Source organism: Cyprinus carpio, chromosome B25 (genome assembly GCF_018340385.1).
Source record: "Cyprinus carpio isolate SPL01 chromosome B25, ASM1834038v1, whole genome shotgun sequence".
In the NCBI taxonomy this organism is placed as follows: Eukaryota; Metazoa; Chordata; class Actinopteri; order Cypriniformes; family Cyprinidae; genus Cyprinus; species Cyprinus carpio.
Window position 1 is genome coordinate 3,082,298 of NC_056621.1, and position 26,916 is coordinate 3,109,213.

The window sequence follows — 26,916 nt, forward strand, 5'->3', positions numbered from 1 at the left end:
ATATTGATCCTCTCCAGATGTACGGCGAGGGAAAGCGAGGCCTCAGCGATCATAATTCAAACCCTCCAGAGATGTTATGACAGAAATGTAATTAAACTTAAATCACTCTCTTTAATCAAATCAACCCTCATCAAAAAAAAAAAAAAAAAAAAAGGTGTAGTTTGACATATTTGAAAACCTAATCATCTGTCTGTAACAATGTAAATCATATTAACAGATATCAAATCATGAATTATTAAAAAAGAGCACTTGTTTTGGACAGCTTTTATAGATCAGAATTGCATATAAAATATAAATTTTTAATTAAATATCAGCTTTAATATCACTTACCGTTGGTTTTATTTAACATGCATGAAAGGGTTATCAGGCTACAGCTCTTATTGATATAACACAGCTCGTATTAATATGGGATCTGCTGCATGTAAACAGTTTACAAAGCTTTAATAAGACTCTTTCTGACATTTTGGTTAATCTTTTATTGAATCAAAATGGTATTTGACAGAGTTAACCAGAGTAAGAGTCTCTATAAACTCGATTTGGACGATCTGGATTTGTGGATTATTCTGATAAAGCCACTTATATATATATAAGTAATCACAAAAGAAACGCGCGTCCGTGATTGCGCGTCCGCGAGTGCTCGGTCCTGCCCCCAGAACGCGCAGCGGACACGCGCTCATTAAAGCCCTGACAGTCAGCCTCAGCGCGACTTTCTCTGTGTGTTTCTCCTCTCAGAGACTTTAAAAGACTCTGTCTCGTCGCGTTTGGATAGATGGATCTCTCTGTGATCGTGCTGTTGTCTTTGTGCGGGTTTCTGCGGGGCCAGGGTGAGTCTACCTCAAACATCACATCACTGCTGCTGTTACAACATTCATGTAGACTGTGAATGAAACACGGTGTTATTATTATGACATAATAACATGTAAACCTGACATTACACTCGCGTCATGTCCGTCTGTCTCCATGTGCTTCTCATGTATTTCCTCACACTTGTGTCGTGTACAAGTGTCTAAACGTGTCTTGAAAGTGTAATATAAAATATTACAGAAAGTTACAAAAAATACATTATACATTACATTACATTACAAAAAATACCAGGTATTGAATAAGTACTACATGGTATCCATATCATATAAATGTATGATTCAGTGTAGTATGATATATTTATTACAAATAAAGTATTTTGCTAAACTTACAATGGAGGGTATGGTAAAGTGTAGTATAGTATACCATAGTATAGTTGTATACACATAGTATAGTATAGTTAGTATATAGTTAGTAGTAGTAGTAGTTAGTATAGTATATATATTATAGTATAGTATAGAATAGAATATGCATATACATAGTATAGTTGCATATACTTGTATACTTGTGTAGTTGGTTGTATTTACAGTAACTATATTATAGTATATATCTATATATATATATATATATATATATATATATATATATATATATAACATTTCTTTTTTTTAATAGTGAAATCTATTAATTTAATTTCTTATTTTTTTAAAATAGTTTGGTATGGTAAGTGTAGTATAGTATACTATGGTATAGTACATGAAATAGTGGTTGTATTTATAGTTACTCTAAGCATATATATATATTTTAAAAATAGTGAAAAGGTATATATTACGACTATATTTTACATAAAATCTAATTTTTATTATATCCGGATATAGTATCTAATTTAATATATATTATATATATATAGGATATACCTATATATATATATTATATATATATATATATAGTATATATATAAAATATTCCATTAATATTTACTATAATGTATTAAAAATGTAATAACAATACATATATAATATATATATATACACACAAAGATGTATTGATGTCAAAACTGATAAAAACTGATTTAGAAACATATTATATACATTTATATACAAATATGTACATGTATTTAAATTCATTTAAATGTTTACACACACACATTTATACATTTAAATAAACAAATGTGTATTTTTTAACATCATGTCTTTGTATACTAAAACTTTAAATGAGTCTCTTGCTGATCTCTTAATGAAAGGCTTGTTCTCACAAAACTATGATTTACCCCTGCAGAGGTGTTTTGTTCTGAGTCACAGATACTGTGTGGTAGAAGAGGGGGCGTGAATATTTAGATGAGGGGGCGTGGTCTGGCTTGCAGTAGCCACTGAGGGTTTGTTAAGCGGGATGCAGCCCACAGCACGTGGACGGCGCCTGATACGGCACACAAGGTGCTCTTTGCTGCCAGATAGTGAAGTTGCGTTCACCAGCCGGGGTTGACTAGTTATCCTAACTATACCAGGACTATACTAGTGTCTGTATCTGAGCAGTTACTCAGATCTCCAGACATTCATTCCTCACACGTTCTTGCATACAAACGTCACCGCACAAATGTGGTTTGTGGGTGGAGGTCATAATTCAGAACAACAAACTGTGTTTAAACAGCGGCAACAGAACTGGACCAGTTTATTGAATTGCATCATGTGGGTGGTGCTTTCATAGATGGGAAGATCGAGCTGGCCTTGTGCACTAATGCTGCTCTTAAGAGCATTTTATCTTAGTTTTATTGGGCTTTAATATGTTTCTATTACAGAAACAACTATTTTCATTATCTATTGTACAGCAAAGCTATAATAAACCACCTGCAAATTATTCTGAATAACTGTTTTATTTTATTTTATATCAATTTTGTAATCTAAATTTTTAATTTTTTAATTTAATATAGATTTTTTATTTATTATTTACATTTTTATTAAATTTTTTATTTAGTCAATTTTTTATTTTATTTACATTTTATTATTTTCTTAATTTTATTTATTTTTATTTTAACTTAAATTATTTTTAATTAATTTTTTTATTTTATTTAACTTTGTATTTAACTTTATTTTATTTAACTCTGGTTCATGTTTGTATTTATGTGGAGAAATTGCTGCTTATAAAAGCCATTTGGCATTTCGATTACTGTGCAAACCTGCAGGAAAAGAGTCCAAAAGACTCATCTGCCAAAAATATTTTGCGTTTTGGCAGATGATGGAAACCGCAGGGAAATTAATGATCTGTTTGATCCAATTGAGTCCACTTGCGTCAGCTGATGGTTGTTTGGAAATGTTTTTGGAGTAGTTTTTATGGCCTTTAATCTTTGGGAGAGAGTCAGACGTGTTTGACGGAGTTGACTAGCTGCCCATCAACAAATTACTTCATCCTCCAGACGCTAAACATTATTCAGCATGAGTGGAAAAATGCTTGTGGAAAGAAAACAAACAAGGCAGATACAGTCCTATTTGGACAGATATTGATTTTTTGATCTTTGTAAAGGATATAGAAGGAATTGGTACTTTGGATAATTTGGTTAAAATGATTTAAATCAATTAAATTAATAAACTTAACATAATGAGACTTTGTTAGAATGTGTGTTTCTGGAAGAGACGATCAGAAAAGTGGGCGGGGCACATCATAACGCTTATCAGCTCAGGTCATGAATATTAATTCTGTGATGCCCAGTAGTTCTACCTGATTGGCTGAAAGACAGACTTTGGTAGGTGGGAGAATAGAATAGAATGCAATAGAACAGAAATGTGTGCAAATAATGTATACCATCGTATCTCCTCCTTAATTATGTACAAAATCCTTTGAAAGGGAAGAAAACCAAAGGGTCACAGGCAGGATTTGCTTCCCCACCGAGCGTCCAGGAAGAGTCTTTATTTTTAGCCGCAGGGTTTGGGCCAGTAACATTTTTAAGGGGGTTTTCCATGTGCTGTCCATCCCTAATTAGACAAAGGTCATGCCACCATCTGATCCAGTTCAGACCTTAATAAATCACAAATTTACTTACAAAGAAACTCTTAATTAATAATTATACAAAGATCTTGCTAAATTCTCTTGGATTTTGCCGGGATTTGCAAATTATACAATATTATGTAATAGATATTAATATGTTTAAATTTCTTATCTTATCTTTTTTTGATTGTTTATTTTTAGCTTTTATTTTTGTTTTGTTTTCATGTTAATTAATAAAATGTATTCATTATATTCATTTTTGGTAGATTATAATTATTACAATATTTTACAATGTTTTGGAAAAATTTTGTTTTTATTAATTTTATTTGTCTTGGTATAAAATTTAATTTTTTGAGTTTATTTGAAATTTTTTGTTTTTGTGTTTATATTTATATTTATATAAAATACAAGTTAACGAATATAAAAAATAAAAAATATAATTATTATAATAACTTAAAAATTATATTATGACTATATATATATATATATATATACCTTATGCAAAAATCAAATAATCTGAAAAAACTTATTAATTTATATAAGATATTTAAAATATCTATTCATTTTTAAAGCTATAAATTATACAATTAAATATAACAATATTTTATAATGTTTAATTTAAAAATATAATATGATCATAAATATCTTATGCTAAAATCAAATAATCTGAGAAAGTATCCCAATTAATAATATAATTAATATTGTTTATTATTGTATATTTTATATATTTATTTTTTTTTTTTTTTTTTTAATTAGAAAACAATTATGATTATAAGTCTTATGCTCTAATTTTAATAAAATATCTTTATCTAAATTATATATATTTTTTTCTTTTTTTTTTATTTGAATCATTTCAGATTTGTTTTGTGTCTAATATACACAGAAAATCAGCTAGATAACCCCTTTATCATTGACAAAAATATATTTTTATATATAAAATATTAATATATTTATATTAATTTATTTATATTTTTATATTAATTAAATTAACTTAATATTAATAGTTCCTCAGAACATTGCTAGTTCATTTCACCAATAATTCAAGAAGAAAGAACCAAAAGGGCACACGCAGAATTGAACATGACCTTAAATTACAAGTTATAAAAAGAAGGCTCAAAATAGTGTTTTTCCTCCTTGTAAAAGGTTCTCATAGTAATCATTTTATGTACCACTTATCATTTTTTTTCCACAGTGTAATTTTAAAAGAAATCCATAAAATATATATATATCTTTTTAAATAATGCAGCGATTACAGTTTTTCCATGCTGTAGTAGATATTATGGCGGGGGCTGGTAAATGTTTCTCCGTTTAACCACCATTATCACATTGGACTACATAAGTTATCACACACTGAACGCACACGCTTTCAGACTAATCACAAAAAACAGAAATCAGCTGGCAAGCGTAAAGATGCTGAAGAGTGGCTGGTAAAAATGCAGATTTGTGCTAATAGCCGGAATTCAATCAGACCAAGCACAAGCCCCAGCAAATCGAATGCTGCATAGGTGGTGCTTTAACAGAAGCAAATCAGTCAGCAACCTGAAATGCCTTCAGATCTTGGTCCATAAAATGTGACCGCACCAGACAAGTTGGCTCGGCTCGGGATACGCTTTCCAGGCGCGAGTTTGAGCTTTAACTTTAAATGCCCTTGCAAACCTCTAATCTGCTTGTTCTGTGTGTGGGGAATTTTCGGCTGGTTGGTGTAATGTCTCTGTCCCTGTTTGTTTTTGTCTTTTCCCCTCAAGAACCACAGATCCTATCTCGCTGGAACGACTGATGTCATGATGGCAAGAAACGAGGCCAGGATTCCTCCAGGAACTGCACTAAGTCTGCGCTCTCATCTCCAGAATACCCCCACCTGCATGTAGGGGTTGTGGCGCTATTAATCATCTGCGATAATCTTCGTACATTGTTGTTTTAACAATGGGCAATTGTCTTTTGACATTAATTGCAGGCTTCTTTTGTGAAAAACCATTCAAACGACCCGTACCTAAGTGCCTGCATAGCATTACATGATGAAGTCCTAGACTAAGTGCGCGGGTTGCCACATTATACAGTTTGTCTTCTTTCAACTGCATGAATTTCAGTCTATTAAAACCACCTTTAAAAGGACACACAAATCTAGATGCTAGAGGGCAGAAATGTATATATTTAATTACCAAATTTTCATATAGTAGAATAGTGCCATTTTTCTCGCAAAAAATTACCCACTGAATTCACGACGTGTGATATTGCTTGTTTTTAACAACATGTAGTGAAGTATATTATAACAGACCTTAGGTTTTGTAAACACCAATATTTTCCTTCTTTTTTATGCGCTATTTTTTTACGTCAAACAAAAATATTCCAAACATAGACCACAACAATTGAAGGCATCACCCAGTTTTAACATGATTCGGTCCATTCACAATGACTCGACCTTTAGTAACAGTGACAAGTTTGCTGACACCTACTTGGCGTTTTTTTAATTTACACCTTTAAAAGTTTGTCTTTTATTATTTTAAATGCTGTCAAATATCAGTATTCTAACGTTATTTTATGTTTAAATATATCAAACCATTAATTTAGGAGTTTTGTAACTGCAATTTTAAAGCAAAAAAAAATTCATGTCCTGCAGTAACCAGTGTGTAAGAATTACAAATCTCACATGCCCAACTTCCAAATGCAAGCTGCCTTGGTGGTTGATTTCATTTTGCCTGGTTAGCAGCTTAATGTCTATTTATTATTCTATTCCACTGATTAAATGTACGAATTTGATTCCAAAATTCATGGATGACAACTGTTAGAAAAACTGTGACGTGTGAATCTGACCACACCACACAGAATACTGAAGAATATCCCAAAACTTTAAGAGATTTGCTACTACACGTTCCAGAGCATATCTGAACCTGTTGGCTTTTGATTTGATTTTGTATTGTTACATGTTGGTTTTTTTACCAGAGGGGATATTTTGATTAATCTCCCTCCACTTCCCCTCCTCATCACTCATACATCAAAATACTGCGCAGACAGACAAACAAAAAAAAACCTTTTCACCATTTTTTTCAGAATAAATTGTTTATAAACCATAACTCCAATTGATATATGACACAAACCCTTACTATAGAAAACCTCTCAGAAAATAGTAACACTAGTTAAGTGTTTTTACAAGTGCTGCTGAAGTGGCGAAACAAACTCATAATTGGATATATCCGGCTTTATACTTCAGATGCAATAAAACTCAGTTTAATATAATAACCACTTAAATTTGTATTATAGATGTGTTTCTATTCTTCCAGTAGTCAAGTTTCTGGAGCAAAATAAGCCCCCCAAAATGTCACAGCAATTGACTTGAAATTTATTTTAAAAAGCATGGTGGTTTTGGCCTTCACATCTCTCCCCCCTTAAAGGCATAGTTCTACCCCAAATGGAAAAAAAAAAATTTTTTAACCTGAGACATTTACTTCACCCGCCACCAGAGGGCCATCGGCCTACAATAGGTGATGAGTTGGTTTCTTGCTTTCTTTCTTTCTTCATCAGATGTGGAGAAATTTAACCATGCACATCACTTGCTCACCATGTGATGTAGAAGATGGGTGGGCCAAAGTCCAGAAAAAATTAAGTCCGAAACAGCTTGATAAAACACCCACAATAATACCACACCACTCCGATTCCACAATTAATGACTTGAGAGTGACAGGAGCTGGTTAAATTTTTAGGAGCATTAAAAACATTTATTTAAAACTTCAAACGTTGCTTCCTTCTGGCCAAAATACAAAAATTCCATGGATCCATATAACGCTGCTGTGTTCCTCCGTGAACAGTAATCTCATCTGAATCAGGAGAGAATCTGCACATATCAAGCCCCGTTTACCAAAATGTTAACAACGTCCAAAAACAGCTTTTAAAAACAAAAATCTGGGATGGATTTTGGGTTGTGATAGACAACAGGGATGGACTTTTTCCTGGAGGAAGCGTTATTATAGATTATGGAACAAGAAGCAATGTTTGAAGTTAAAATGTCTCAATGATGATTCGTTGTACTTCCTCATGTCAGACGCACAGCCTTTTGACGTTACAATATGTTCATTAAATAGTGATTATATAATTATTTGTTTGTTTTTTTGATCATTTCAAAATATAAGGAAAAAGTATAAATGAATTAATATATTTATATTAATTAAATTAACTTAATATAAAAAAATGGGTGTAGACACAATATTCACTCAGAAATTGCTTTTGATTTAAAAGTATAATTGCAAATAAAATATAGTGTTTTCTTGTAAAATGTTCTCTATTAATCATTTTATGTACAACTATGATTTTTTTTCACAGTGTATTTTTAAATAATCATAAAATATATATATATTTTTTTAAATAATGCAAGATACAGTTTTTCATGGCTGTAGGAGATATTGATGGCTGGTAAATGTTCTCGATTTAACCACCATTATTCACTTGGCAATACATAAGTTATAACGGTGAACGCACACGATGCAGGAATAATCCAAAAAACAGAAATCAGCTGGCAAGCGACAGATGCTGAAGAGTGGCTGGTAAAAAGGCAGATTTGTGATAATGCAGGAATTCATCAGACAAGACAAGCCCCAGCAAATCTAATGCTGCACGTGGGGCTTTAACAGAGAAATCAGTCAGCAACCTGAAATGCTTCAGATTTGGTCGTAAAATGTGACCGCACCAGACAAGTTGGCTCGGCTCTGGATCTCTTTTACAGGCCGAGTTTGAGCTTTAACTTAATGCCCGTGCAAACCTCTAATCTGCATGTCTGTGTGTGGGAATCGTCTGGTTTGTGTAATGCTCTGTCCTGTTTTTTGTCTTTCCAGAGACCACAGATCCTATCTCGCTGGACGACTGCTGTAAGGATGGCAAAGAAAGAGGCCAGGAGTCTCAGGACTGCACGAGTCTGCCTCTCATCTCCGAATCCACCACCTGCAGGTAGGGGTGTGCGCTATATATCATCTGCGATAATATCGTAATTGTTGTTTTAACAATGTGCAATTTGACATTATCGAGTATTTTGTGAAAACCATTCAAAACACCCGTACAGAGTGCATGCATACATTACATGATGAAGTCTAGACTAGTGCGCGTGCACATTTACAGTTTGTTCTTTCACTGCATGATTCAGTCTATTAAAACACATTTAAAATGAACACAAAATCTAGATGTAGGGGCAGAAAATGTATATATTTATACCATTTCATATAGTTAATAGTGCCGTTTTTCTCCAAAAATTACCATGATTACGAATGTGATATTGATTTTTTACAACAGTTGAAGTTAGTTAACAGACTTAGGTTTTAAACACCATATTTTCTCTTTTTGCGCTATTTCGACAACAAAAATAATTCCAAACATAGCCACAGCAATGAATGAATCAACCATTTAAATGATTCGGTTCATTCACAATGACTCACTTATTAACAGTGACTTGCTGACACCTACTGGCGGTTTTAATTTCACATTTAAAGTTTGTTTTTATTATTTAAATGATTTCAAATATCAGTATTCAACGTTTTATGTTTAATATATCAAAACATTATTTATGAGTTTGTAATTGCATGTTAAATGCATTCATGTCCTGCATTAAACAGTGTGTAAATACATCTACATGCCACTTCAGATGCAGCTTCTGTGTTGATTTCATTTGCCTGGTGGCAGCTTAAATGTCTTATTATTCTAATTCACTGATTAAATGTAAGAATTTGATTCAAAAGTTAATGGACACTTTTAGAAAACTGTGAGTGTGAAATGACCACCGCACAGAATATGAAGAATATCAAAAACTTTAAGAGATTTGCACACATTTCCAAAGTATATCTGAACTGTTGGCTTTGTTTGAATTTGTTGACATGTTAGGTTTTTACAGAGGGGATTTTTGATTTCTCTCATCACTTCATAAATCAGAAAATACTGCCAACAGACAAAAAAAAAAAAAAAACCTTTTCACCATGTTTTTAGGAATAAAATGTTATATAAATCAGTCCGAATGATACATGAACACACCCATCTATAAAAACCTTCAGAATATAGAACATAGTTAAGTGTTTAAGTGCTGCTGAAGAGGAGAAACAAACTCATTTTGAGATATCCGGCTTTAAAAATATGCACTGTAATTGAAATATACAGATGCAGATAAATACAGTGTAATATAATAAACACTTAAATGTGTATTATAGATGTTTTCTTTCCAGTAGTCAAGTTATGGGAGCAAAATAACCCAAAATTTCACAATTGAATAGAATTAAATTGAATTGAAAAAGCAATGGTTTTGAATTGAGATTGTTTTTTTCTTAGGCATATTTCATTAAAGGATTGGTTTTATCCTGAACATTTACTCACCCTCACGCCATACAAGTTGTAGACGAGTTTGTTTCTTCATCAGATTTGGAGAAATTTAACATTGCATCACTTTCTCACCAATGTATGTGAATGGGTGCCGTCAGAATGAGAGTCCAAACAGCTGATAAAAACACCACAATAATCCACACCACTCCAGTCCATCAATTAATGACTTGAGAAGTGACAAGCTGTTTAGCAATTTAGCATTAAAACATTTTTAACTTCAAAACGTTGATTTTGGAAAGTTTCTTATGTCCATGATACATATTAATGATTCATAATGAGAATTAGTCTTGTCAGAATGAATTGTGAGAGATATGTGCAGATCAAGCACCGTTTACAAGTGAACACAGTCCAAAACAGCTTTAAACAAAAATCTGGGTGGATTTTGATGTGAGAGACAACAGGAGATGGACTTTTTCACTGGAGGAAGCGTTATTATAGATTATGGACAAGAAGCAATGTTTTGAAGTTAAAAATGTCTCAATGATGGATTCGTTTTTTATTAAAGAAGCAGATTTTTTGTTTTTAAGATGTTTTTTTTATGTGGTGTGGTGTTGTGTGTTTTATTGTGGTGTTTTTATCAGCTGTTTGGACTCTCATTCTGACGGCACCCATTCCCTGCAATGTGATGCAATGCTACATTTCTGATGAAGAAACAAACTCATCTACATCTCGTGTGGTCTGAGGGTGAGTGCATTCTCAGCCAAGTTTCATTTTTGGGTGAAACATTCCTATAAAAGCAAATACTCAGTATTTTAGAGGTGTAGGCATAATTCACCACAGCTTAGTTCCCGTCGGATGGATAAAAACCTGTGCATGCATCCAATCCAACTGACGCAATTCTGGGTTCCCAAAAGAGGTGTTTGCTTAAATATGCATCAGATGGTCTGTGCAGAAGCAATGCATCATCGGTAGAAGTGGCCACAGTGGCTTTGACTTTCATGATAAGATCAGCGTTTAGTGCCGTGTTGCTCTGGCATCAGACGCGTTTGCCTTGGCCTTCCAAATGATCCGGTGTTTGTATAAATGAGAGAGTGCAAGAAAAAGGTGATGATGGTTTGGATCTCTTTGGTGGGGGGAGGGGCTCGCAGAAACCGGGTGCTTATGCGAACGGGAATATTTCCAAATCCAGGAAATTCCACTGAGGTGAAACTCTAGTCAGACGGAGAAGAGAGAGCAACTCGAATAACAGGAAATCTGCAGATTATTTCAGACACCGAAAAGGGGAAAAACAAGTGAAAGGAGAAATCGCAGAAGACTTCTCCCCTTAAAAGGCTGTTCGGAGGTGAACGGCGACCACAGACGGGTGTCCTGGCCTTTCCTGCGAGGATGATTGTGAAAGAGGGTGAAGCAAGAGCGAAAGAGACAAACAGCGATCGTCTTACCGTAAAAACTGGGCTCCATGCGTCAGAGCTGTGGTCCAAACTGGAGCAGAACCAAACAGTGACGCTCTTCAGTCGACAGAGCACTCGACTTCTGCTCTCCAACATCTGTCCTGCGGTTTACGATGGCCACGAAGCAGAATTCATTTAACAAAAGTGAATTAGATGGAACTTTGGGGTCTTGCACAATCTGAACCGTCTTTCCTGGGAAATCAGAAGTCCTTTGGTCTGTTTACAGTGCTCTACAGATTACTTACAAATTGTAGTACACTTCTGGTTACAAATTACATGCTGAAAATATGTAGTTAGTAATGTAATCTATTAGATTACACAGTTTATTCTGATTACTTTAGGTTAGAGTACACAACTCGTTCATCACATAGATCTGAATAGGTTTGTTTTGTACCATAATTATAACAAAAATACTAGTATTCTATATAATAATTAGAAATTATATGTAAGACTATATAAAAAATAGAAAATATGATTATATTTATTTATATTATTATATATAATTATAAATACTTTATATTATAATATATATATATATATATATATATATATATATATTAGGGCTGTCAAATGATTAATCACGATTAATCACATCCAAAATAAAAGTTTTGTTTACATAATATATGTATGTGTACAGGGTATATTTATTATGTATATATAAATACACACACATAAATTATATATTTAGAAATATTTACATGTATATACATTTATATATTTATATTCTTATATTTTATATTATATATAAGTATATTTAATATATAAACATAACATATTCTTCTTAAATATATACATGCATGTGTGTGTATTTTATATATACATAATAAATATACACAAAATATTAGAGAGGATTTTTTTCTCCCGGCTCGTTATTTTGGATGTGATTAATCGTGATTAATCATTTGACAGCCCTAATATATATATATTATATATATATATATATATATATTATATATATATATATATATATATATATATATATATAATATATATTTATATATATTATAAATATATATATATATCTATATATAATTATTATTTAAATGTTAGAATTATTAATATAATTAAATTGATAAATTATACATTTGATCAATTATAAAGAATAAATACTTGATTTTTATATAAAAAAAAGGTTTCTGGAGTTGATGGAATGCTAATAATTAATATATCATAAAAATTAAAAAAATAATATATTTTTTAAAATAAACAAACATTCAAAATAAAGCACGATATAAACAACATCACAATAAATCAATAAATTATTAATTATTTACCGCCATTGTATGTATAATAATATAATAATTTAATTAATTAAAACTGGTCTGAGTATTTTAAAATGTAAAATAATTATATATACGCTGAAAAAAAAATGGGGTTGAAACAGTTTTCACTCAGAAATTGCTAAATAATATGAAAAACTGAAATAGCTATTTTCTTGCCTACTCCAAAAATCATATTTGAAAATTCAAGAAATCATTTTTTTTCACAGTGTATGATTATAAAATCTTATTACAAGTACTTTAAGTACTAATTACTTAGTTTTGTGATGTGATTATGTAATCCAGATTAGATATAATCACTTAATAGCCAGCACTGTGTATTTGTTATTTAGCTGATACTCACATCTAGTCCACCAGAGAACCCAGAGGTTATGTGTCTCGCTCAAGCACACAATGGACACGTTGTGCTCGTAATCTGTTGATTAGCACTCGCCGACGGTTTGTCCTGATCTGACTGTGTGTGCTTGTCTCGTAGGATCGCTCAGGAACAGTGCTGTACTGCGGTTCTTGAAGACAACATATGCACCAGCGGCATCAATGTGGCGAAGGACCAGGGCAGTTGTGATGCCCTCTTGTCCAGCAGCACATGTGAAACGAAGACGGCTAAGGTGCTGGATTTTCTCACTACATGCATATTAATGCTGCATGCATATGATATTTGCATGTTTTATGAATGGACTTTTTTTAGAATTTTTTTTTTTATTATTATTACATTTATTATTATATTGTAATTTATTATAATGTAATGCATTACACTGCATTTTTAATATATCATTGTTATTAGATTAAATATTATTTATATATGTAAATATCATTTAAATGTAATAATACACATAATATATACTATATACAGTATTGACTATTTAAATAATAATAATATTATATTTTTATTTGTTTAAATGTTATTTTTATATACATAGTATATAATATTAAAAATATTATGTAATTTCTCTCTCTCTATGATATTTTATGAAACTTTGCACATGATATTTTGTGTATATAATATACTTTATATATATATATATATATATGTATAGTATTCATTATTTAATAAAATAAATATATATATATATATATATATATATAAAACATTTATTATATTATTGTAATGTAATTTATTACATTATTCCATTTTTAATATATTATAGATTAAATATTATTTATATATGTAAATAATACTTTAATGTAATAATTCATAGAATATATTACATATATATAGTTTTTGCTTTTTAAAAAAATAAACAATTAATTGTAGTTTTTATATTTTTATATATATTATACAAAATATTATTATTATCAGATTAAAATATTTACTCTCTCTCTCTCTATATATATAATTGTAGTAAATAATTTAATAAATGTACATTAAATATGTATAGATTATAATAACAATAACATATACATTGGTGATTATGTTAACACTTCAAAAGATCAAATGCAGCCTTAAAAGCCAGCTGACTTTGTACTTATTAGACACTAATGTAGCTCACTTGGGCTAATGGAGCCAAACTGTCTTCATTTGGAACAGTATATGTATCATTTTATCCTTTAAAACCTATAACAAACGTCTTTTTGTGAAGTGTTTAGCTTGTAAACTGTACTCACTCTATCTCTCTTCAACAAAAATGGCATCTGTGTTTATATCTCACACCTAACGCATTGAAGTTCACATATTTTCGGTGTGATCTGAGTGTTTGTGGCTGCTGCATGCGTGTTCGCTAGAGAGAGCATGCACGAACACGTCTGTGTCAGACACTCAGATCACAATAAGATGAGAAATGAGGCTTTTAAAGCCCAAACTCTTATTTCTCTCAGCACTGTTTACGTTGAGCAGGAGGGAACTTGCCCACATTACAGAAGTGCAGGCTGCTTCTGTTATAAATCCAGCTCCGATTATACACACAGGCTCCCTGCCAAACCTCAGGATGAAGAATAGAGTGTCTCTTCAAGGTTTAATACACACCTGAGTGTGTTTGGACATTACGATCCTCCAGGTGTCTGCCGTCTTCTAGGAAACATTCATCTCGCGCCGTCAGCGGGACTGTAAGAGCGTTTAAAAGCACCTGTCAGATGTATTGCTCTGCGTTATTTATGCCTAATCTATCTGAAACAGGTATTAGATGATCTTAGGACAGGTTTAAATCACCAGAACTGTTTGTGTTTCCTCTAAAACTCTAGATGAGCGTTTTCTGGTGCTGTTTTCTGTTCTCAGAAACCTCATTTGTTCAGTTTATTCAAATCATTCATGGATAAAAGAGCCACAGGCATTCAACTTGAAGGATAATTCACACAAAAAGTGATATTCTTGGGTCCTGTGCGTCTTGGATGAAAGATTTTGACTTGATTTTCAGCCTGTTACTTTGTCAAAAACTTACTGTATGTAGTGCACAAGTAGTATTTTATTTTTTTACTACATTTATGCTGCTTTTTATCCATTTTGGAGCTTGACATAATTTTTGCACTGAAAACAAACAAACAAATATGCAAATAAATAAAAAGGGAAAATGTTTTCTTCTTTGATCATAAATATTATATTCTTAAATCAAGACACTTTTACTTGAGAAGCAAAATAACGTCATTTATTAAGTCTTGTTTTCCAAAGAAGGCATCAAAATTAAGTGAGTTTGTGCATAAAACAAGAAAAAACATGGGCAAATTCACTTTATTTTGACAAATTTTTCAGGAAAAAAAGACATTTTGCTTCTCAAATGCTTTTCTGATGCTAGAAGAGATCGTGCGTCTGAACACCTGCGGTGTAAAGTATAAAGTATATTATTAAATAAAAATATAATATATATATATAATTCACTTTAAGAAAATAAAGATCTAAAATAATAAATTATATTTATTATAGTATATTTACATTTATAATTACTTATTAAATAGACAAATTGATGTGATGCTAGCCTAAGAATCAGGCAAAAAGAAGTGATCTTATGTTTTTACATCAGTCTTAATGTATATATATATACAGTACAGACCAAAAGTTTGGAAACATTACTATTTTTAATGTTTTTGAAAGAAGTTTCTTCTGCTCATCAAGCCTGCATTTATTTGATCAAAAATACAGAAAAAAAACAGTAATATTGTGATATATTATTACAATTTAAAATAATGTGTTTTTAAATTTATTATACTTTAAATTATCATTTATTTCTGTGATGCAAAGCTGAATTTTTAGGATCATTATCACATGATCCTTTAGAAATCATTCTAATATGAGATTCATTATCAAAGTTGGCTTAATATTTTTTCAGAAAAACAGTTTGAATGCTGCTTAATATTTTTCAGAAACAATGTGTGATACTTTTTTAGGATACTTGTTATTTGATGAATAAAAAAAAAAAAAAGAAGAAGCTATGTTTTTAAAATATAAATATTTTGTAATAAACAATATACACTACTGGTCAGTAAATTTTTTTTCTTCTTTTTTTTAAATAAAATCAATATATTTTATTCAGCAAGGATGTGTTAAATTGATTAAAAAGTGATAGTAAGAAAAATATATTATTACAATATATATTATTAGATTTTTTTTTTTATTTTGAATAAATGCAGTTCTTTTTAACCTTTTATTCATCAAATATATTAGACAGCAGAACTGTTTCCAACACTCATAATAAATCAGAATATTAGAATGATTTTCTAATGATCATGTGATAGACTGGATGTTACATGTGACACTGAAGGCTGGAGTAATGATGCTGAACATTCAGCTTTGCATCACAGGAATAAATTATTATTTTTTTTTTGAATATAAATTAAGTATATTCAAATAGAAAACTATTATTTTAAGTTGTAATAATATTTCACAATATTACTGTTTTTTTTCGGTATTTTTGATCAAATAAATGCAGGCTTGATGAGCAGAAAGAAAACTTCTTTCAAAAACATTAAAAATAGTAATGTTTCCAAACTTTGTGGTCTGTACTGTATATATATATATATACTATATATATTATATATATATATATATATATATATTATATATATATATATAAATTTAAACAACAATATATCCTATTTATATCTTATGTAATATTGCTCATAGTAATATTGTTTTTTGTTTTTTTTTTTTTTTTTTTTTTTTTTTTTTTTTTTTTATATTATATTATATTATATTATATGTTTACACTGATGATGAGCTGTTCCTTGTGTTTATAATATAAACAGATCTATTTTTCCACATTTGGCTCTTAATCTCAGAAAGATCTGCAGAAGTGAGTTATCACTGACAGTCCAGCATCAGACTTTATCTGTGTCTGGGAAGCGGGCCACGCTGCTTACGGTCAGGATCCGTCCTCTAGAGGAATATATTTTCTGTTTTCTCTCTCTTTCGCTCCTGCTTCGGTCTGTGTGGTAGGAAAGGATTCAGTTATTTTTCACATAGGTGTGAACTCTGTTTGGTGGAAAGACTCCAACAAATCATCAAAAGACACAGCACTTCTCTGTGTCCGTACACTGCAGTAAACTTTACACTGCTTTGTTCTCAAACTCACTGTCTGCTCCCTACATAGGCAGATGCCTTCTAAGAAAGAGAGCCTTTTAAGTAACTGATATGAAACACTCTACATAGGAAGCAACATCAAGTGGAGCGAGAAAGATAGTGTTACAGTTTGGCTTTAAAATGTTGCTAAACTAACAACATGAATCTTTAATAAGCCTAAAAATAAGAAGCGCACACATCTTGGTTAAAATAAAAAAAATATATATCCCAATGTATATGTTTTCTTTTTTATATATCTTTATATATCTATACTTCAAATATTGTTTTTTATTTTTGTTACATAGACACACATAAAAATATGCAAAAATTATATATATATTATATATATATATATATATATATATATATATATATATATATATATATATATATATATACATACATACAATAAATACATTTTAATAAAAAATAGTATAAAATAGTATTTATAATATGAATGATTAATGATTAAAAATAATTGGTTAATCATCAGTTTATATTTTTTTAAATATGTTACATCTAAAAAATAATAATAATAATTAATTGAAATTTGAAACATTAATTATAAAAAAATTGGTTAATTGTCGGGTTTAAATAAAAATCTATTAGACATAAAAATAATAGTAATAATTATTTTAAAAAAATATATATATATATATTATATATATATATATATATATATATATATATATATGATTATTCTTATTATTAATTAAATTGTTAATATTAATTATATAAAAAATGGTTAATCATCAGTTTAAAACATATTACACATAATAATAATAATAAAAATAATAATATTAATTTATAAATTATATATGTAAAGAATGGATTTATTTATATTATATTATTTATAATATTCTGGAATGGAGCATTTGAAATCACCTACATAATTAATGTGTCTTACTCTCTCTTGAAAATGTAGTGTAGTTTAAGCTTGTTGAAAGATGGTCATGATCAGTGCATCAGTGTATGTGTGCAGGTGTTTTGGGCACATACTGTGAGCGTACGATCTGTTTTCCTCGGCTCTCTGATCTGGAGTCTGTCTCTTCCTCTGCAGACGTGCTGTGAGTGCTGTTTGCTCGGCCGGGCGGCCCAGGAGCGAGGGCTGTCCTGTGACCTCACCCTCGCCGTGTGGTACCAGTGCGGTCTGGTGTCCCGCGCCTGCTGTGTGGACCGATCGCCCAACAGCGACGGAAAGCCTGCACCGGGTGAGAACAAACAAACATGGAAAACCTCTGAAATAAGAGCATATGATGAATGCATGACTGTCGATATTCACAGATGTTGACAATTACTACATAAGTAACATTACAAGTAAATTCAGAAAGGAAATACAATACCACAAAAAATTGCTCTTAAAACAGCAAAAACAACCGACTTAAAATAATACAAAAGCTTGAAGACAAAAGGAGACAGAAAAAAGATTTGATAGAAATTGTATTAAAATTTTATAAAAGAACTAAAAAAGAACTGTATAATGTTTATATATACAGTAGAAAAGCGCTATATAAATGTAAGGAATTATTATATATATATATATATATATATATATATATATACTGTATATATATATATATATATATATATATATATACATGGAATAATTCTATTTTTAATTGAATTATATTTTGAAAAGTTTTTAGGCTACAAAAAATTATATATATATATATATATATATATATATATATATATATATAATATATATATATATATATATATATATATATAAAACACACACAATGAAAATTGTATGAAATAATATTTAAAGTATTATTATTCATTATTAAAAAATAATTGGTTAATTGATGGTTTAAATGAAAATTATTGAATCTAAAAATATTAAGTATTATTACTAATTTATATATATGAATATATATAAATATAAAATATAACATTTTATATTACATTAAGTTTTAAGGGCACACACACACACACACACACACACACACACACACACACACACACACATATATATATATATATATATAATTAAGATAACAATATATTTATATTATTTTCTTATTTATTCAAACAATCATAATGTAAAATCTCAAAATGGTAACATATTAATTTATTTAGTTTCTTGACAGTTTTCTTGGGATTTACCCTTAGTTATTGTCTCAATATTAAAGGGTTAGTTCACCCAAAGATGAAAATTAGCTTGTGCTTTACTCACCCTCGATGCATCTTAGGTGTATATGACTTTCTTCTTTCAGACGAATCCAGTCGGAGTTATATTAAAAATGTTCCTGGCTCTTTCAAGCTTTATAATAGCATGGGCACGTGTGATTGTTCAACAGTCCAAAATCCATATTAAAACACACATCGCACGGCTCCGGTTGGGGGGGATAAAGGCCTCCTCGAAGTCTCGCAAAAACCAACATTTGTTAACAGGAGCAAAGGAAGCAAAGTTTCCTTACTTTAGCAAAGACAAACCAGTCTCCTCTTGGCTTATATTGAAGTCCTCCGACATTTTTCTTCACAAATCCTTCAAAAGAAGAAAGTCATATACACCTAGGTTGCTTTGAGGGTGGGTAAAACACAGGCTAAATTTAATTTTTGGGTGAACTAACCCTGTAATAGAGTCTCTCAGATCAGTTTAGTCTCTGTAGTGAAGCAGTAGAGAGAGGATGAGCTCTTCTGCCCTCTAGTGCTCACGGACTGATATCTCCACGGAGGACATCACACACTTCAGCGCTAATTCATAACACATTCATAGACGCAAACTCCTCACCTTTCAGTGACAACTCACTTTTTGAGATCAAAATAGGTCACCTATGAGACTTGCTTAGATCCAATGAGGAAATGTTTTTAATGAGGATGGGGTGGGGGGGGGTCTTAAAAGGTAAATGAACTCTGGTTGTTTCAGTAAGTTTTGTATAGTATCTTCTTTACTCTGTACTTCGAAAGCTATGTCTAAAAAGGGTAATATTTTATGTATTTGAGGTCTGAGATGTGTGAACGGTGAAGGGAGAGAGGGCAAACATTTTGCATTTTAGGTCTGCATTGCCATCTAATCAGCCAATATTGTCTTTAGTAGCTTGCATGGCACTTCATCTTTTATTACATTGGATTTTGACCAAATATATTCAATCTTAATTTTTGTAAAATGTTGCAACAAATTTATTTATTTATTTTTTTGAAAAATTACAGTTTTGGACATATAAGGTAATATAAAATATTTAAAGAAATACCTTAAAGTAACTACAAATGAGCATGTGCTGTAAATCAAATATTTTCAAAAGAAATTCAGTGTGGAGCATATGCGCCTTTTTGCATCTCTGACATGAACTCATTTATGTTTAAAAATGACAGAATTACCAAAAGCACAGGGTGATGCACAAAACACAGAGGATCAGTGCAAAGGTAACTAGAATCTGCTCCTATAAAACAATCAAATGCATCTTATTAATACGTCATGTGCAGATTGTTAATGTTGTGAGTGTTTGCATCGAGCTGCCGGCTGCTCTCAGAGTTGTTTTAACGGCTCTTGTGCCTGTTTGGAGGGATACAAGCTGAAGGCGGACATGAAAACCTGCGAAGGTCAGTAAACGTCCACTAATAAACCGGTTTTAATGCACTTCGGTATGTAAGAAGGTCTCTTCCAGATGGGACTGAATGTGTGTGTCAAGGGAATCCTCACAGTTCTGAGGTTCTCAATGTGCAGAAGGACAGCCCACTACATGAAGATTTCAACTGGATTTCACTCACTGACCACACTTATGCTCTCCTTTTTACTTCTTTTGAATTAATTTGTCAGTCAGTGAGTCAGGGGAAAAACCTTTAAACACAAATACAGACAGCACTTTAAGAACAAGCACAAGTAGATAAGCAAACACAAGATTTAAATTGTTGGTTTTAAATGATCGTAGAGCACCATGTAAGCATACAATGTGTGTGTGTGTGTGTGTGTGTGTGTGTGTGTGTGTGTGTGTGTGTGTGTGTCTGTGTCTGTGTCTGTGTGTCTGTGTCTGTGTCTGTGTCTGTGTGTGTGTGTGTGTCTGTGTCTGTGTCTGTGTCTGTGTGTGTGTGTGTGTGTGTGTGTGTCTGTGTGTCTGTGTCTGTGTGTGTCTGTTGTGAGTGTGTGTGTGTGTGTGTGTGTGTGTGTCTGTGTCTGTGTCTGTGTGTGGGTGTGTGTGTGTGTGTGTGTGTGTGTGTGTGTGTGTGTCTGTGTGTATGTGTGTGTGTGTATGTGTGTGTGTGCAGACATAAACGAGTGTTTGCTGGGCTCTCATCACTGCCGCGGGGGCGAGCGCTGCATCAACACGCTGGGATCGTACCGCTGTCAGAGGGTCATCAGCTGCGGGACAGGATACGAACTCACCGACAACAACAAGTGTGAAGGTCAGACACACACACTTTCAGAAAATACTAGGACTGCACGCTTTGGGAAGAAACCTAATTGTGATTTTTCTAGTGAAAAATTGTGGTTGTGATTTAAAATTTGGTAAACAATAATATTCTATATATTTCTATTCCTGTTCTATTATATATAATAATATACCGTGATAATTATTATTTAATCTTTATAATTATCATGAAAATAATTTAAAATATCATTAAAATATGGAATTAAATGTTGGATAAAGAAACTGAAGTGTTTCTACGACCTTTTTTAGGATAAGAAATCTGATTGAGATTTTTCTGGGGGAAATGTGAATTAAAGAAAATAATCCAGGTTTAATGTTCGTTTGTAGGGCTGTAAAAAATTTTTTGTAATTATATATCAGTTGCAATTGAAGCATTTTTAGGAGCCTTTTTAGGTTAGGAAATCTAATTGCAATTTTTCTGATAAAAACTTTGATTCTATTGAATGTGTTTACAGGGCTGCATGATTTGTCAATGATATAATATAATTGTTTATATAAAATAATAATACTAATTTTAAATAATACATATTTAATTTAAATTTATTATTATGATTATCATTATTACTAAATAAAATTACTCAAAACAAACTTTTACTATTCTAATATCTAATTGCAATTTTAATGTTTAATGTTTTTATAGGGCTGCACAATTTGTCCAAAAAAAAAAAAAAGTGTGATTATATTTTATATTTTATTTTAATACTAATAATATAATAATTGTTAGTATAATAATAATAATAATAATTTATTATTATTTCTAAATTATGTTATTAAACTAAATAACTACCACTCTTGTAATATTTCACAGTAAAATGTGAAATTTAAATGAATAATTCAATGCAACAGTGAATTATTTACTTAAATCACAGCCTTTGTGATTCAATAATTGCACTAAGCCATATCGTGATTTCGGTTTTAATTCGATGAATAGTGCAGGCAGATACCGGCCATGTACGTGAATTCTCCTTAATAATAGAAGTAAACACCACAGCTGTATTTTGCCTGTACAGTATGATAATGTCAGTGTCCTGTGTGTGGTTTCAGACATTGATGAGTGTGAAACCGGCACTCATAACTGCGGAGCTGAGCTGGAGTGTCAGAACACAGCCGGCTCGTTCCGCTGCCGTCCCAGAGTGCAGTGCGGCGTGGGATTCATTCAGGACGCTCTCGGGAGCTGCATCGGTGAGACACACTCACTCAAGCTGCCAAACTTCAGAAACCTCAGAGCCAGGGGCGTCATGCACTCATCTTTTTGAAGGGGCACGAGTGAAGACGGTTGCTTGTCATGTGACACACAGCAGCCCTGTGACCCTATGTGACCCTGGACCACAAAACCAGTCATAAGGGTCAATAATAAGCTTTCCATTGATGTGTGGTTTGTTAGGACAATATTTGACTGAGATACAACCAAAATATTGAGAAAATCGCCTTTAAAGTTGTCCAAATGAAGTTCTTAGCAATGCATATTACTAATAAAAAATTAAGTTTTAATGTATTTACGGTATGACATGTACAAAATATCTTCACGGAACATGATTTTTACTTAATATCCTAATGATTTTTGGCATAAAAGAAAAACCCATACAATGTATTGTTGGCTATTGCTACAAATATACCCCAGCGACTCAAGACTGCTTTTTTTTGTGGTCCAGGGTCACATATTGTAAGCACTCTTTAAAACTTTCATTATAATCACTGAAGCTGTGAAATGAATATCCTACTAACATCTGCACTTTGTTGTTTCTTATGAGAGAATTTGTCAGGGAGCAGAATTCCTTCAGCGAGCGCGTGAACAGCGATGACTCATCAGAACGGCTCTGATTGGTCAATGCATTCATAAGCTCAACAGAATCGTGTGTGATTGGTTATAATGCTGTGAAAGCGCTGTAAAAACCGCATCTGTCTCTGGCTCAGCGAACACAGATTTCAATATAGACGCACTGAACGATCTTATCACACAATAAAAATAACATTGGGCTAGATTTTGTCTTTTGGAAGCTGCATTCAAAATCCACTTTGCTCAAAACTCTGGTTTGAATGGGCATGATGCCCATGACGTTCCCCTTGTGTGTGACAGATATAAACGAGTGTTTGAGCGTGACGGGGCCGTGTCCGTCGGGTCACATGTGCTTCAACACGGTGGGCTCCTACACCTGCCAGAGACACTCGGTGACCTGTGGACGTGGATATCACCTGAACGCCGACGGCTCTCGCTGCGTGGGTACGGAAACTATCACAGTCACATGACACATGTTCAGCATGCAGTCAGAAATGACCACTCCACACCATACACAAGCTTTCACTCAGAAATACACTTTGTTTTCATGCAAGAGCACTATAGAACTAACATTAGAAGTGGTCACCAGAAAGAAAATATAATAGCAAATAATAATTATGATTGAAAACCTATAAAACAATCAAACCAAACCAAAATAATTCATAAATTTCACACACACACACACACACACACACACACACACACACCACACACACACACACACACACACACACACACACACACACACACACACACACACACACAAACACATACACACTCACACACACACACAAACACACACACACACACACACACACACACATTGTTATTAAAATTTAATTATAAAAAACAATTAAACCTAACCACAATAATTAATTCATACATTTCATTTGTTATAGAATTTATAAGTATATAATTTAATTTAAAAAAACATGTTTTAATGCTAAAATATAGGTTTTTAAATTTTTTTCATATAGTGGTAATGTTGAATTTAGATAAGTTAGGCAAATAATAAATTTAGTGCAAACTGAAAAATTTAATTACTCATGTAAAAAAAAAAAATATATATACACACACACACACACACACACACGTATGTATGTATGTATATATATATATATATATATATATATTAGATTTTTATAGATTTATAACAATTATATATAAATACATCTAAATTCTTCCTGCTAAAATAATATTTTTAATTTAATAATTTATATATAATATCTATAATTTTACTTTTTAAAATGTTACATATAGAAGTGTTAAAGGTGTAGTAGCACCGTATGACTAACATTATAAGTGGACTTCAGAAAGAAAAGAAAAGAAAATATCAAATAATACAAATGATCAAGACTTCAAAAAAAAAAACAATAATTAGTATAATAAATAAAAAAATATTTTTCAGTGTATAATATATATAAATATATTGCATAGGAATGTTTCACACAAAAATGCATCATATTATGGAAAATAGAATGGGTTCCAAATATCATTTTAATAGAATTATTATTCATTTTATATAAATATTAGTTAACGTGGAAGAAAATATCAAATGATAAAACAATACAAATGCTTGAAAACCAGGACCTCAAAGTCTCACAAATCTCAAAGACCAACACAAACTTATAAAAAAAACTTATTTCACCCTAAAATGAAAAGAAAATAATCTATATAATACATAAAACCATTAATAAAAAAAAGATGTACATTTTTTGTATTTTATGTATAATTACATTATATAGTACATAATGTAGCACTCAGAAATGCATCACATTAAAGAAATAAAATGGGTTGCAAATGGCATTTTTATGTTGCATTAAAGCTCATTCAAGGCCATATTAGTTTCAGAGTGTTCCTCATGTTAATGTTAATCATGAGCAGTCTCTGATCTCTGATCTGTGTGTGTGTGTGTGTGTCAGATATCGACGAGTGTGCGGGGCCTGATAACTCCTGTGACGGTCACGGCTGTATTAATCTGGTGGGCTCGTACCGCTGCGAATGCAGGGCCGGCTTCATCTTCAACAGCATTAGCAGATCCTGTGAGGGTGAGTGCTGTGGGTTAGTGCTGCAGAGCTGCTGACTGAACGGTTGCACGATCAAACCCACACCAGGGTTGATGCATTTGCAGTTATTAGCCAGAGAATATTTGTTCAGTGTTCGTTTCCTGTTGATCCTGAAATTCTGACATTGTGTTTAATGTGTAATACCTTCATGTATTTGCACCTGAACTCTTCATATATGTGTGTGTGTGTGTGTGTGTGTGTGTGTGTGTGTGTGTGTGTGTGTGGGTGTATTATATATAAAATATAATTTTGATTAAAAGGAATAATTAATATTTATTTATTCTTATAATTATATAAAAAATGAATCAATGGATTTATTGCATTTTGAAAAAATATATTAATAATAATATATATATATATATATATATATATATAATAGATATATATATATATATATATATATATATATATATATATATATATACATTTTAATCAAATAATATAATTATAAGTAAAAATAATAAAAAATATTTTATTTAAATTATTAAAGTTATTTAATTGTACCTGTTGATCTGTATGCTGTGTTTCTTTCTCTTGAACATCAGACATCAATGAATGCAGGAGTTATTCGGGCCGTCTGTGTGCGCACAATTGTGAAAACATCCTGGGCTCCTACAAGTGCAGCTGCACCATGGGCTTCAAGCTGGCCGCCGACGGCAGGAACTGTGACGGTACAGGAAAACCAATATGAGCAACTAATAATCAACCCTTTCCTCTCATTCATGCACTAACCTGTGCTTTAACCAGACCTCAATGAGTGCGAGAGCAGCCCGTGCAGTCAGGAGTGTGCGAATGTCTACGGCTCCTACCAGTGCTACTGCCGCCGCGGCTATCAGCTGAGCGACGCGGACGGCATCACCTGTGAAGGTGAGCGCTCGCTGCCAAACAGACCAAAATCTGTTCAGACACCTTCAACGTTTCTCACATTATCACAGTTTAGAAAATGAGTTTAGAAAACGGTAATAAAATATGTCAAGAACTCAGAGTTAAACTGTGTCAGAACAAATTCATCTTGATAACGTCAGATAACTTTTATAGAAAGTATTAGTATATGTACAGTATATATAAAAATATGGTATGTTAATTGTGTTATATATACATATACTGTATATGATTTTTTTCTTAAAAAACATATGAGTGCTGTCAAACGATTAATCGTGATTAATCGCATCGAAAATAAAAGTTTTTATTTACATAATATATGTGTGTGTACTGTGTAGTATATTATGTATATATAAATACAAAGATTCAGTATACAGTATATTTTGAAAAATTTTACATGTATATATATTTATATTCATACAATTCATATAATATTTATATTATATATAAATGTATTTAATATATAGACGTAACATTTTTCTTAAATATATACATGCACGGGTGTGTATTTATATATACATAATAAATATATA

General features: G+C 31.5%; 1 protein-coding gene across 3 annotated transcripts in view; it reads left to right on the forward strand.

Annotated features, from left to right (window-relative positions):
- Nucleotides 1-665: 665 nt before the first annotated feature.
- Nucleotides 666-26,916, forward strand: part of fbln1 (fibulin 1) — a 55,818-nt gene continuing 29,567 nt past the window's right edge. For all 3 annotated transcript variants that reach the window (XM_042752618.1, XM_042752619.1, XM_042752620.1), the window contains exons 1-12: nucleotides 666-824; nucleotides 8,604-8,715; nucleotides 13,275-13,407; nucleotides 18,346-18,496; nucleotides 20,604-20,654; nucleotides 20,745-20,831; nucleotides 21,495-21,632; nucleotides 22,703-22,840; nucleotides 23,736-23,879; nucleotides 25,358-25,483; nucleotides 26,047-26,172; nucleotides 26,249-26,368. In XM_042752618.1, the coding sequence (XP_042608552.1) occupies nucleotides 770-824; nucleotides 8,604-8,715; nucleotides 13,275-13,407; nucleotides 18,346-18,496; nucleotides 20,604-20,654; nucleotides 20,745-20,831; nucleotides 21,495-21,632; nucleotides 22,703-22,840; nucleotides 23,736-23,879; nucleotides 25,358-25,483; nucleotides 26,047-26,172; nucleotides 26,249-26,368 (1,381 nt within the window). In that variant the 5' untranslated portion in view covers nucleotides 666-769. The remainder of the gene's footprint in view (nucleotides 825-8,603; nucleotides 8,716-13,274; nucleotides 13,408-18,345; nucleotides 18,497-20,603; nucleotides 20,655-20,744; nucleotides 20,832-21,494; nucleotides 21,633-22,702; nucleotides 22,841-23,735; nucleotides 23,880-25,357; nucleotides 25,484-26,046; nucleotides 26,173-26,248; nucleotides 26,369-26,916) is intronic.